The 15,292-nt window shown below is 36.6% G+C and overlaps 1 protein-coding gene across 3 annotated transcripts in view; it reads right to left on the bottom strand.

The window, feature by feature from the left end:
- Positions 1-15,292, bottom strand: part of PCDH9 (protocadherin 9) — a 949,264-nt gene that overhangs the window by 322,034 nt on the left and 611,938 nt on the right. For 2 of the 3 annotated variants that reach the window (XM_036300582.1, XM_036300584.1), the window contains one exon: positions 10,264-10,339. In XM_036300582.1, coding sequence (XP_036156475.1) covers positions 10,264-10,339 — 76 coding nt within the window. Of the gene's footprint in view, positions 1-10,263; positions 10,466-15,292 lie in introns of all 3 variants that reach the window. The other variant, XM_036300581.1, reaches the window with a different exon arrangement.

Here is a 15,292-nt window from a genome sequence, read left to right as displayed (position 1 = left end):
CTAATATGGAAATACTACACTAAAAATGGATGCCTTTGCAAAGAAATAGTATCTCTACATGAAACAGTGCCACAGGACTAACTCTAAGGTAGACTAGTCATGCTCTGAATTTTAATTGTAACTAAATGTATGCAGTAGGTAGATTTCCTCATTATACTTAAATTTTACATGAATTTTATATTGAATATTAATTCAACACCATATATTTAGGGTAGAGCTGCCAGTTTTATAAAAAATAAAATACAGGTTGGCTGCTATAATTTGAATTTCAGGCACATAGTGAATATTTCTTGGGTCTAAGTGTGTCCCAAGTAACATTTGGGACACACTTAGACCAAAGAATTTCACTGTTTATATGAAATTTAAATTTAATTTGCCATCCTGTAGTTTGTCTGGCAACCTTACTTTCAAGTTATTAAAATTTGCATCCTTGCCGAAACCGGTTTGGCTCAGTGGATAGAGCGTCAGCCTGTGGACTGAAGGGTCCCAGGTTCGATTCCAGTCAAGGGCATGTGCCTGGGTTGCGGGCATATCCCCAGTGGGAGATGTGCAGGAGGCAGCTGATCGATGTTTCTCTCTCATCGATGTTTCTAACTCTCTATCTCTCTCCCTTTCTCTCTGTAAAAAAACCAATAAAATATATTTAAATAAATAAATAAATAAAATAAAATAAAATTTGCATCCATGTATATGTTAATCACACTAATCTGAAAAATTTTCAATCGTCTGTCAGAAATGTCTGTCAATATAGCATTAGGGTAAATTTCAGACATTTTAGACAAACAGCTATGATTTCTTCAAATATTTCAAATTGTTTTAAAAATCTAGATTATTTATTTATTTTCATATATCTAGATAAAATAAAGGATATTAGTGTAATTTTATGATTTATGTCCTTTACAATTTGTAATTTATTTCCATGTTTTCCTGTGATATGGCTTTTTGGAATAAAGAAACCTTTAATTTTATGCTTCTCAGAGTTACTGAAATCAGTAAGTTCCTTATTTTTAGATATGGCTACTGATTTGTTTATGTATTTATCCATCACTTTTAATACTCTCAATTTATTATTAAGAAAGACATACAAATCATTTTTTCTCCTCTACAGCAGACTACCAATCTAGGGTGAAATAATGCTATCTGCTTTAAGGATCCTGAGAAAAATGAATCACATGACAGCATGCAGCTATGGAAATGTGATTCCATGCAGCACACCAATAAAGGCTGACATTACCCTAACTGTACACTAGGAGGAGCATTGTTCCTACAGATACTTCCACTGTATAGTAAACACTATTCATGACCTCTTAAGTTCAATTGCAAGAGAATATTACTAACAACTTTAAATATTTATCACAAACAAGTACTCAAAGCAAATTCTTTTGGGGATTAAAGTCATACTTGAAATTTATGATATTTAAAACTTTCCAGCAGAGAAAGCTTGTGTTCCTGTCTGTTTTACAGCCATTTTTAACTACTTTAAGTAATAATATATAAAATCATCTCATTGTAAGTCTCTCAAAAATAAAATAATACAACATAAAGTGCTTTGTTATTAATTAGTATGATAACTACTTTAATATCAAAAAGTAAACAAAATTTATTTAAAGTAAAACAATAAAAATAGTGGAAAATAAATATGCTTTATTATTTATTTTTATTAGCTTTTAACAAATTGGGACGTTTTGAAACTGCCTATCAAATATAAATATGAAAAAAATAGTCACAAAAAAGAATTTAAAATAAAAGCTTTTGGAATTTGAAACTAAGATCTTATTAGAATTTTCTTTCTTTATATGTATAACAACTATTTTACATTTCATAATTTACTAGGAAAATTTTAAAAACTCAATTGAAATATTTTACAAGATAATATTGATACATGATTTGTTTTTTCTGCAACTCTCACTATCTATTTATAATAATAATAATTTTTTAAATGACATCTAAATTGAGTCTGTATTCTGTGCCCACAGCCCTGTGGTCGCAAGGTCAATGAGTTAGATCAAAGTTTATTTTGAATCCATAGTCTGTGTTCTGAATCACAATTTCACATTGTCTTTACCCTTAAATATGTACACAATTTATAACTCCTTGGAGCTTTCAAATCTCTTTTCAACTCTCCCTTAATTTGAGGTCTCTGCTTTCGTTCTACTCTACCCTCATCTTTTCCTGCACTAAATGTTAATGTTGTCATAATTTTTTTCTTGGACTCCTTGTCTCTCTTCATAATTATCACATTTACTCCCAGAAGTTCATCACCTTCTATGTTGTCAGTTTCCAAATTCCAGTTCAGAATCACATTTTCAGTTCCAAGATAACCTTGTATAGCAGCTCAAACTTCAGAATAAAATAAAAAATGTTAATTTAATCTTTTTCTTCTGTTTTTTTTTTAAAATATATTTTATTGATTTTTTACAGAGAGGAAGGGAGAGAGATAGAGAGTTAGAAACATCGACGAGAGAGAAACATCGATCAGCCGCCTCCTGCACATCCCCCACTGGGGATGTGCCCGCAACCCAGGTACATGCCCTTGACCGGAATCGAACCTGGGACCCTTCAGTCCATAGGCCGACGCTCTATCCACCGAGCCAAACCGGTTTTGGCATCTTTTTCTTCTTATATTCTCTTATTTACTTTATTTAAATGTGTGCTTTTCCAGTAAGGTTCACAAACTAAAATCTTGGAAATATTATCAAGTCCTTCTTTTCCCTTTTCTGCTGTATTAGAATTTATCCTATCCTCCCCAGAATTCAAAATCTGGTTTCAACTTATCTCACAAAACCTTTTCATTTATTGCTAGATACTTGCACAGTTTAATATCAACCATTTTTTTTTAGTATCTAGTATTTTTCAGGGACTGGGCCAGATGATTGCTTATATCAAGTAACTGCAGTTTTTAGAACAACATTTTCATAGATAATAATGGCCCCATTTTGGAGGTTAGGAACCTGAGACCAAGTGGTGAGCTGATTATACCTGCATGTGCTACAAAGATATTGAACTATTAACTGCTTGCCTAACTGACCATGATATTTTATAACAGTGGTTCTCAACCTTGGCTGCACATTAGAATCACCTGGGAATCTTTTTAAAATCCTGATTTCTGGGCCTCATCCTCCAGAAATTCTGTTTCTTTGCTGTGGGGTTGGGCCCACAACATTAGTAACAAAGAAACAGAATTTCCCGAGGATGAGGCCCAGAAATCAGGATTTTAAAAAGATTCCCAGGTGATTCTAATGTGCAGCCAAGGTTGAGAACCACTGTTTTATAAGCACCAAGAGGCAAACACACACACACACACACACACCATTAAACAGTTTCTATCCATGTAATGTAATTTGTTTAAAGTATCACTTTATAGAATCTTTATTGACTAATCAAAACATTCTATTCTAATAACCACTTTTTTATACACTTATCATTAGCATTTATTCTAGATCATTAACATTATTGATATCTGGTATCTTTTCTTTACAAAATTCATTTTTTTTTCCTTCTTTACATGGTCTATAAAATGCTCATAGCATGGCCCACAGAGAAAGAAAAAAAAATTGCAAAACAATTTCAGGAACTTCCTAGGTTCCTGAACTTCTTAAAATCCTTCTTATGGACCCTGGAACCAAGGAACTGATTAAGAGCTCTTGCTCTCACAGATTAGTAGCTGGGCATTTTTTATAAATTTAGGGAGTCCTGGATTAAATGTCTGTCCTCAGAACCTAGCATAGTACTGATACATAGTAGCCTTTACTAGTACATGAGTGTACAGAATAAAATTTATTCACTTACCTAAATGAATAAATAGATGGGTGAATTATTGAAAAAATGAAGTGAATAAAGGACCCTAAGTAAAAGTTCTTAAATACAAAGATGTATCAGAGTGACTGCAACACACATTGTGGCCTCCCCTCCCTGGTGCTCATGACTACGTGTATCCCTTTCATTTGAGTGTGGACGGGACTCCAGACTTGCCTCTACCCAATAGAACATGCCAGTAGTGAGGAAATACCACGCCCATGATCATATTGAATTATATAAAGCTCTATGTTGCTACAAACTCACTGTCTCTAACTGGCTTTGAAGTAAGTGGTCATGTTGGGAGGCATATGTGGCTCGCATTATAGGGTGGCCTCTAGTCACTATGAGAAATCTCCAGCTGATAACCTCAAAGATGCTGGGGCTCTCAGTCCTGTAACTGCAAGGGAATAAATTCTAAGAATCTGGAAAGTCATGGACATACATTGTCCCAGAGGTTAGCCTGTAAATGAGACTGCACCCTGGCTGACACCTGATTGCAGGCTTTGAGACCCTGAACAGAAGACCCAACCAGGTCAGGCTCAGATTCCTTTTATTTTTATTCCTCACCCAAGAATATTTTTAATTGATTTTTAAGGGAGGGCAGAAAGGGGAGAGAGAGAGAGAGAGAGAGAGAGAGAGAGAGAGAGAGAGAGAGAGAGAGAGAATCCCTTGCTTCCCATATGCATCTGACTAGCGATGTAACCCACAACCTAGGTATATGCCCTGACCTGGAATGGAACCTAACACATTTTGAACATTTTGGTGTATGGGATGAGGCTCCAACCAACTGAGGCAACTGGCCAGGGCCTCAGACCCCTGTGAGATTAGAAATGTAATTGTTTTAAAGTGCTAAGATTGTGGTAATTAGCAACAGAAGATAGGTAAAGGTATAGGTAGATGTATGTTTGCTTTATAATCTAGGTGTTTCCAATTTAGAAAATTAGTGTCCTAATTATGAGGAAAAAATAGTTAAAAATTATAAGTTTTGGATTTAGCTTTGGAAAAGTATTTTTAATAAAGCAAACAATGTCTCATCAGATAAGAATGTAATGAAGTAGTTTTTTTAATTGCTGAGTTTTGAAACCTTTTCTTTCCTTTAACTCAAATCACAATAGGACCAATTACCTCTTCTCTATACCTTTGTCTGAGGAACTCTAGATTTTTAAACTCAGGGGCCACTGTTGATTGCAAAGCTCCCAGGGAAGTCCTGGCTGGCATGGCTCTATTGGTTGGGCACCTCCCTGTGCACCTAAGGGTTGCTGATTTGATTCCAGGTCAGGGCACATGACTGAGTTTTGGGCTTGATCCCTGGTAGGTGGTGTGCAGGAAGCAGCCAATCTATGTTTCACTTTCACATCAATGTTGCTCTCTCTCTTCCTCTCCATTTCTCCCTCTCTAAAAATCAATAAAATTTGTAAAAATTCCCAGTGAACACAACAGATGACAATATGAAATCTCTGAACAATTTTATTTCAATTTGCATAATTAGCTCAACCCAGGATACTTATAAAAATTATAAACATGGTTCACAAAAAGTATTAATACAATACTGTGCCCTCAAAATCAAGTTCATGTTTAGTTCCCACTATATATTATGGGAAGTGTTATTGTTGTTTTCCCCTACAGGTTAAGATTAGCACAATTTCTTAAGATTGAAATTTGATAGAGTAATTATATTTTTTTCTGGATTTTCCTAGAGATTTTAATTTCATTAACTTTATATTTTCGTCCAAAATTACAACCTATCTCTCATGCCCAAATATTTTAAATTCTCAGTTTTGTTCAGCATATATCTTGTATCTTTAGGACTGTCAGGAATAATTTTTAATATATTTTTTACAATATACATTTTTAATATTTTTCAGCTCTGTGTCAAGTGTGTTACCTCATTGCAAAATAAAAGTATAATTTTAAATACATTATTAAAAATTGGAATGTACAGACAATTTAAAAGAAATCAATACTCCAACCTGAAGATAATCACAGTTAACATGATGCATTCCTTTCTAGTTTTTGTTCATTTGTCATTATTTTGATAAAACACTTTCAGTTTCTTTGATTGCCTTTCCTGGTGTTTGTGAAATATTGATTTATTCATTTAGTCAACAAATACACATTTCTGGCTGACCACATGCTAGGTACTCTCATGCATGGAGAATAGAAGTAAGCAAATAGTCCTCAGATTAATGAGAGAGACAACTACTAATCAGATAATCATAAAGATTTTCTTTGAGGAAAAGGTATAAGGGACATGATAAGGACAATGGTTCCACTGAAAAGAGCACTAAATAAGAGTCAGCAGGTATGAGCTTTCTTCTTGACCCACAAACTATATAACTGTGCAAAGCTCTTCCATTTTTATGCTTCTGTATAAAATAATTCTACTAAAGTCTAAATTTTCATTAATCCAATACCAGAAAAACCCCACAAAACTAGTTCTCTAACAAGTTAATATTACTAGCAAATGTTCAACCAACTCATCTTTTAAATATTCAATTGCTCAAATTTCCTCTTAAAAGTATGATTAGTAGCACAGAATTTAAAAATCAATGACAGGGATGATGGCATTGAGTTATAACATGTGTACGTTGAAGGTAGTTTCTCTGAACAGTCAGAGCAAAAGCTGTGGAGTCAGGCACTCCGGAAGTCACATTCTGCCTCAGATAGTTAAGTGGTTTGAGATAAATACATTTTCTGGAATTCAGTTTCTTTATAACACTAACTTACAATATTGGTGTGAGATCATGAACAATATATCTAAACACTGAGTAGCCTTCCTGACCCATAAGTAGACCTCAAATACTACTCATAAATATCATCAGGTTTTAAAACAATCCTTACTGAGAACTTTACCAAGTGATTCACACACAGCCCAGGTAGAATCAGAAGCAAGTGGCAGACAGGCCTTTAAAAAAGGAAATACAATCTGAAATTTCACACATGCTTACACAGGAGAAAATACTTTAATATAAACATTTAAAAGAAACATGGGGTATAAAAATGACCCTATTCATGATTCCCAATAGGACAAGATTAAGACTTAATTCTGAATTAGTGGTAATAAGCTGTTCCTGATCTGATGTTTTTGTTTGCTTTCCACTTAGTAAAACTCTTTCATAAGTCTAGTTATATTTGTTAAAAATAACAACTATCAATTGAAAATCCCTTACTGTTTTCTCAGAATTAATGGTTTTATTGAATTTTTCATGTAGTACATGATCATGTTAGTGAGTTCACTTCTTAAGGAAATATGATTTACCTTGATAATTATTTTTTTAGAAACATCATATTTGAAAAAATAGGATTCGTGCAGATGCAATACCTAGTAACTCTACAGCTAAAACAGATATGTAATGTATACATATATATTATGATTGCTATACAATTATGGCTCTGCAAGAATTATCAGATCACAGGCAGAAAAGTCCATTGAAGACAAAGGAAACATTTTAAATCTAAATAGGAAGACTATTACTATTGATTATTGCTTCAGTTATACCATATCTCACTTCACAAATTTCTCAGACTTAATTACAAAATCTGAATGAAGAATTTTAAGGTAATATCTATCTATCTATCTATCTATCTATCTATCTATCTATCTATCTATTATCTATCTATATATATATGAAAGCCTAAACGAATGTTTGACCAGTAGCTATGACATGCACTGACCACCAGGGGCAGATACTCAATGCACAGCCATGGAAACATGGAGCAGACTGATGAATCTCAGAGGGAAGGGGGAGGGAGGGTGGGAAAGAGATTAACCAAAGATCTTATATGCATTCTAGAGGCCCGGTGCTTGGATTTGTGCACTGGGAGGGTCCCTCAGCCTGGCCTGCATGGATCAGACTAAAACTGGCTTTCTGACATTCCTCAAGGGGTCCTGGATTGCGAGAGGGTGAAGGCCAGGCCGAGGGACCCCCTGGTGCACGAATCCGTGCACCAGGCCTCTAGTATCATAATACTATCTTAATATGAATTACCATTTAGTTATGAATCTTTTAATACTAGTATATCTAGGCTATTCTAATTAATTCTGTTCTAGACATTTACAAAGGAGGTTAAAATTTTTAGTCCCATTAAATGTCAAAAATCTGTTGGTCTCCAGAGGCCCTTAGGGCTCCTCCTTTCTCTTTCTCCACCAAGGAGCACTGCTCTGGTTCAGTGCATTCTATTGACCAGGACTCTCCTGGGTGAAGCCACTGTGTTGAGATGAATGTTGGAGTGTGCAAGGGTGTTTCATCCCTTGGGTCCCTTTTACCATGTGACTAGATTGGTAAAAACTCTGGAGAATTCCTGAAGCAGACTTTAATTTATTTATTTATTAACTTTTTGGCTTTAGAATCTCTTCTATCTTCTCTCATTTGGAAGCTTGCCCAGTGTTATTGCCCAGGTCTAAGTCACTGGGTGAGTGGCTATACATATTGGCTAAAATTCTAGCTCAGGGCAGTTAAGGTTAATCAGACTTAGGTTTAAAATGGTGTCTTTCTATCTTTGTTTTGGCTGATGCCCAAATATAAGAGGAGCCAACCACTCCCCATGCAGAAGAGGTAGACAAAAACCAGTTTTGAGACCCTTAGTTTAACGGCAATGAGAGATTTCTTAAAATTGGGAAGGGAGAAGTTGGAGACTAGAAAATCAGTTCAGGAAGAGCTTTCCTACCAATCTGACCTCATCACACAAGCCCGGAAAAGGTTGATTCAATAAGCCACTTAGATTTAATGGTGCTTAGACTAATCAAAACCAAGAAATCTAAGGGGAATAGTTGGCCAGTTCTGTCAAATACTGTGTGATCAAAAGTTACCTCTGAGAATGGCCTGTTATTTCTGGTTATGCGAAGTCAAAAGATGCATTTATGTTTTTGTCATGAGACCATGACATAGGATCTGAGAACCAGAGCTGGTATGGACTTTACTTAAATCTTCCTGAAAGATTGGGTTGAGTAGAAAGAAACCTCAAGGGAAAAAAAAAAAAGATGCACACGTAACTCCACACACCAATGAGAAGAGAAAGGTATATTAGAGAAACTTGTAGCAATGGGTCAGAGCTTGGGAAGGGGTATATGTACAAAAGGTCCTCCACCACCATCCTGGAAACAGTCTGTTTAAAAATTGTAGAACTCAGAGAACACTAGTACGCTATTGCTGGATTACCGTGACAGGAGTAGTTAAGAAAGTGCTTTTGTGGTTTTGACCTCCTCTTAGTATTTCTACTGCAATCACAGAATTAATAATTATTAAATTGTACTTTTAATTTTTAAATAAAAGCAAACAAGTCAGTGATTTTTTTTTATAATAACATGACTGAAAATTATCTAACACTCCAAAATCTCCTGCAAAGGCCACAGCGGAGCCCTCCCAGGGCTTACTTTGAATGGGCAATGATCTCACAGGTGGGTGTGGGGCTGTGGAGAATAAAAGTTCTGCCAGGTACATTCCATTCATTCCACTAGTTCATTGTACTGGTTAAAAGTCAATTATCCAAAACTCAAGCAGAAAAAAGTAAACCCCCCAATCATTATCACTACACTTCATGCTTGTTTCAAATCACTATTATATATTTTTTGTAAGTCTTTATTGGAAAACAGGATTCCTCAGGACAATTTTTCTTATTATTCTTTATTGAGTAGGTCCTATTTAATTGTATTTTATCATTAAAATGTTAAACATGGCATTTAACATTTTTGACATCAAAATGTCTGCCAACCAATGACTTTTGAAATTATAGTGTTGTTTTTTTTTTCTTTTTCAATGGTTTACAAAACAAAAGTGAAGCATACAACTTAACAGGCAATTGTAGTGGAAGCCCTAACCTGACTTTTTTTTTTCTGTAATCAGAGTGCCGACTCAATTAAGCTTTGATTGCTGAGGCGCCCACTTCAAAGATGTCTGTCTCCAATAAACACATTGCCAGACACATGACCAAAAAAAAGCCCCTTCCTCCCCTCTCCCCCAACAACAACCAGGCTTCTTTGTTTTCAAGATCCTGGCTGATTTCAATCACTGACCACTTGGGCTACTTGCTTGTTTACCCTTCCCCTAGGGCCCTACCTTCCACCCCAATAAAAACACAACCCCAGGACCATCTGCTCACTCTCTCCTCCCCACAACCTCTCCTTGTGTGGCCCCAGGGGTGCTGGTCTCATAAGTAATAAACCTGTATTTTTTCAAAGTTTCCTGATGGTTATTGCTGAAGGGCTTCTTGCAATCGTAATAAGAACCACCCTGACGGTGCAGCCACAACATTGGTTATTGATAGGCTAAGAGCAATACAAAACACCAATATATATCAAGCACATTACCCTTGATATACTTCAAGAAAGACAACAACAAAACCAGGAAAAGGAAAAAAAGCAACCAAATGTTCATTTCCTTGCTCCCCAGAATGATTGTCTAAAGCTCAGGCGCACCGTCGGAAATCAGAGCAATGCCAAGCGGCGGAAGCTGGAAAAAGACTCACCAGAGTTGGGGTCAGAGTTGCCGTCTGCTTCGGTCCTCTTGTCCGGAGAGGCCTGGTCGTAGAATTCGTCCTGTGGCTGAACCAGAGGAAGAGGGTGTGAGATCAGGGTTCCACTACCCACCGGCTCGTGGTCTCCTAGACCACTGTCACTGCAGCTTTCCTGGGAGCCATCGGGCAGGTGAAACGTAACGCGGCGCTGCGACTACAAAGAAGACCACAGGACACGCCGATTAACACTCCTCCCCATAAGACACGCGCCGCGGAACACACATCAAAACAGCTTTCAGTTAGCAATACAGTGTAAAAGCAACGTAAACTTACATAAGTAAATGAAGCTAGGCATAGACATTTATATTTGCTATTTGCTATGTAACGTCCAACTTAAATACGAGGAAGAGTTTTAATCCCATGTAATTTAAGAACAAAAACTAATGGTAAACTGTTGAAAGTGTAGCAAGAATGGCAAAAAAGAATATCTAGACTAGTTATCAAAGTTATAGAAAATTTTTGAAGGAGGAGGAATGTGCAAACATATAATGCGGCATTTCATTTCGTTTGAATGAACACAAATTGTGTTCACTTAACTATTTTTTAGGTCGTTTTTGCAATGAAATTACAATCCCCCACTGGCCTAGATAGTCTACCAGTCATTTCAGTCATCTGCTCTAGAATAGCCCAGGTGAAAGATATTTGGAATATTATTTTGGCATCTATTTGCACAATGTGACTAACAGAAGTGACCTAAAATATGTATATGGGTACTTCCACACATGTTACTATTTTAATTAATTAAATAAAGTTGTGTATTTCAGCACATATCGCTGCTTATTTCTCTTGGTAAATATTATTTTAGCTGCCTGGCCAGTGTGGCTCAGTAGTTGAGTATCGACCAATGAATTAGGAGGTCATGGTTGGATTCCTAGTCAGGGCACGTCCCCAGGTTGTGGGCTCAACCCCATTAGGGCGTGTGCAGGATGCAGCTCATCAATGATTCTCCTTCATCATTGATGTTTCTATCCCTCTTTTCCTCTCCCTTCCTCCCTCTGAAATAAAGAATATTATTTTAGCGGATATAATCCATGAGATCTGAGAATATTTAAAGCTGAGTGGAATAAAGATGTATGACTTAAATATAATTATATAAATGGTAGTAAATGTGTTCTATATGTTGATTGCACCTAATTTTTTAAAATATATTTTATTGATTTTTACACAGAGAAAGGGAGAGGGATAGAGAGTTAGAAACACTGATGAGAGAGAAACATTGATCAGCTGCCTCCTGCACACCCCCCAATGGGGATGTGCCCACAACCAAGGTGCATGCCCTTGACCTGAATCGAACCTGGGACCCTTCAGCCTGCAGGCCGACGCTCCATCCACTGAGCCAAACCGGCCAGGCTGATTGCACCTAATTTTAATTATGCTTTAATAGCCCAAAGATCTTTCAATATCATGTCACATGTGACCACTTTTACTCAGATTCAATAACATTATGAATATATAAATAAAATCTGTAACATATAATAAATATATAATGTATAATGCAATCATTTTCTAATACCTAAAATTTGTGTTTTTCAAGAGACAATTTATAGATTGTATCAATTTTTAAAAATGCAGTTAAGAAACAAAATGTTATAAATAAATAGATAAGCTGCTACTCTATAAATTCATCTTTATAGACTGACAATCGAACATAGCCATTTTCCTGAGAGTCACAAGTTCAAATCCAGCTCAATCATAAGGGAACAGAGCTGATACCACTTTACTGCTGTTCAATGACCTGTGCAAAATGATTTGATATTTCATTACATTTTTACTAAACTGATGCCACATCACATAAACTATATTCATAAATGGTAGTAACTGAGTCTATTGTAGCACATTTCATCTTCATGCACAACTCTCAGTGCTACCATTCCCCTTTCAGTAGGTTTTGAAATGTGCCTAGGTAAGAGTTATCCAATAAGCCAAGCCTGAATATTGATATCTGAAATATATTTCTTTTTTATAAGAAAGGCTGTGCTACCACTTATCTATTATAGTATTTTGTCTCTCTTGTGAAATTAACCCTTTAGGGAAAATCAATAATACAAGTATTCTTTGTTTCTGTTTCAATGCACTCTTAATTCATCAGCATCCTTTTGTCATAAACACAGCACTAAGAACAATGACCAGGCTGCCCTTTATACATGACTAGCAAACAGTTTTTAAAGTGACTGCCCTAATCTAAAGCCCATAATTTTGGTGATTAAAATATCTTTGGTGTTAACTGTGGAGGAATCTCTCTTAGTTTTTTATCAGGTGAGTGGAAAAGAAGTCAAACAAAAGGTAAAGGCAATGGAACAGATGATTCTGCAATCTCGATAAAGCATTCCCAGAAGTCTCCCAAGCTATGAACAAGTATGTTCCATGACAGCAGGAAAAGGGGAAATTGGTATCTGTGATATTCTTCCAAACATCACTATTGTTGCCTGAAATACAGTATTTTTTTCCTCCTAAAATAATACATACATCCACAGCACCAGTGATGTCTGAATCTGGCAGTTTTACAGACAGTCATTTAAACCCTTACTTGAGCATCTACAAAGTGCTCAGTCCTGCGATTACACTAAGAATAGAAGGTAAAATATTTTGAATATAACTTTTTAAAGTATAACAACAGATTTCATCTCACATGTACTCCACTACATTTCTTTTCTTTTTTTAAAAAATATATTTTATTGATTTTTTACAGAGAAGAAGGGAGAGGGCTAGAGAGTTAGAAACATCGATGAGAGAGAAACATCTATCAGCTGCCTCCTGCACGCCCCCCACTGGGGATGTGCCCTCAACCAGGGTACATGCCCTTGACCGGAATCGAACCTGGGACCCTTGAGTCCGCAGGCCGACGCTCTATCCACTGAGCCAAACCGGTTCGGCATACTCCACTACATTTCTATACCACTTTATTAGTGTGAATTAATTATTATTTTAGTATAATTTAATTGAGATACTATAAATTAGACTGATACAATGGTGATACCAAGGTCGCTTATGAAAATACTTCCTAATTAATTTGACTTCCTAATTAATTTAAAGATGTTTAAATCTTAACTAGCAAACTTGTGCACAACTTATCAGTCTAATGGGAGGTGGGGGTGATGATACCTATGGACTAAGAATTGGAACACACCTATCATGGTACTAAGAAAACTCAGCAAGCAAATCAGTCTTTAGCTTTTATCATCATAATGATTGATGCAAGTAGACAAATGTCCAACATATCAAGGTAGATGTAAGGAGAAGATTTGAATAAATTGAAATGCAGAAGAATGTGGTACAGAAGGGTTAGAAACAGGAGTTGCAGGTGTCACCAAGGACTCAACAGTACTTATTCAGGTTTTGCCAAATAAGACCAGCTGAAAATCCAGAACCCAACCTCCTAGATGGAAGTGCTTGCTCTACAGAGACTGGCTTGGGGCAAGGTACTTTACATCTTTGAACAAGTTCCCAGCTTTGCGAAATGGCCAAATAGTACCTTTGTCAGAGGACTACTCTGAAGCTCAAATGAAATAAGAAGTGTTTCTTGTATATAATCCTTGACACATAGTGGATGCTCAATAAAAGGCAGCTGTAATTATTGAAATGTATAGCTACATATTATCTGTTAACCTCTGTTTCTATCAATATTTAGCTAGTTTTAAAGATGTGATTCCTTCACCCCAGAAAAGGAAAAGATTTGCTCTTTCAGAAAGGAAGTGGCTGAAACCCAGAATGATGGTGTGCCTCGCTCGCCCTGTGCCCCTGGCTCATGTCAGCTCGGGGCCTCTGAGCGGCAGCTGCTCTGGGGAAGGAGGGATAAGGAAAACCAACAGTCTAGAATACATGGTTTTTCCTCCAAGAATCTGAAGGTTTCCTCATTATTCTTTCAAGAAACCTACAGTTGTTTGTATATTTGAAGAGACAAAGAGGAAGACATTTTTTACTTACTGCCTCTGGGAATTTTGCTTTTGGGTAATCCCTATGGAAATAGGCACAATCTGGGTTATAAATATAGTCAAATCCTGCCTGACTGAAATGGGACAACACATGGTATGAGACTGTTTCAGGCTTTCCACTTAGCTTTTGTTTTTCTAAATCTATTTCTTACCCATCCCGTTTTCTCCCATGGGAAACTGTTATTATTATTAATAAATTGTTGTTACTGGCTATGTCTGGTTCATGGTTCGAGTGTTACCTTTGTTTATCTGATTTATCTCTGACAGGTTAGCTCCAGGTCCCTGGCTGCCCCAGGAAAGAATAAGATGGGAATAAGTAACTTGTAAGACTGTTTCATGTTATGTTCTCAGAGGGCTGCCAATGTGAATTCTGACCAAGCAAACCTTTCATGAGAGGCTCCTTACTCTACACAAGCCTAAGAGACCAAGGATACAAATGTACACAAGTCCCGGATCCTGCAAGTCAAAAGGTGCCACACTGGTTTGATTTAAGAAACATCACCAAGCACCTTCACAATATTTTTTGTTACAGGTTAGTAGAGAGGCAAGAGAGGGGAAATTGAAGAGGCTCAGGAAGATATATGTGTTCCTGCACTGGGCACTATTCTTCAAGAAAAACTGAAAGAATGAGTCTCCTAAGATACCCCAGTCAATCCTTGAATACTTCTCTTGTGTGTTTCTTATTGCTATAGAGTATTATTCACCAATGAATGACTCACACTCAAGCTCACAATTCCAATCCCATTAATCTAGAGGGATTCTCATCTGCTAAGATTTGAAGTTAAAATTCATTCTGTATTTTAATAAAATAGCAAAATGTAGGAAGAAGTGTTTAATAAGTGGTTAATTAATAAATTATGTAATACTAGAGGCCCAGTGCACGGATTTGTGCACTGCTGGGGTCTCTCGGCCTGGCCTGCGGGAACTGGGCTGAAACCGGCTCTCCAACATCCCCTGTTGGGTCCCCAATTGCAAGAGGGTGGTTCTCGGTTGACGCACCCCGGAATCAGGCTGCCTCCTCTCTGGTTCTGGGTGTGGCACCTGAGAAC

Source organism: Myotis myotis, unplaced genomic scaffold, assembly GCF_014108235.1.
Source record: "Myotis myotis isolate mMyoMyo1 unplaced genomic scaffold, mMyoMyo1.p scaffold_m19_p_3, whole genome shotgun sequence".
Lineage (NCBI taxonomy): Eukaryota > Metazoa > Chordata > Mammalia > Chiroptera > Vespertilionidae > Myotis > Myotis myotis.
Note: the sequence above shows the minus strand (reverse complement) of the source record. Positions and strands in the feature narration are given on the sequence as shown.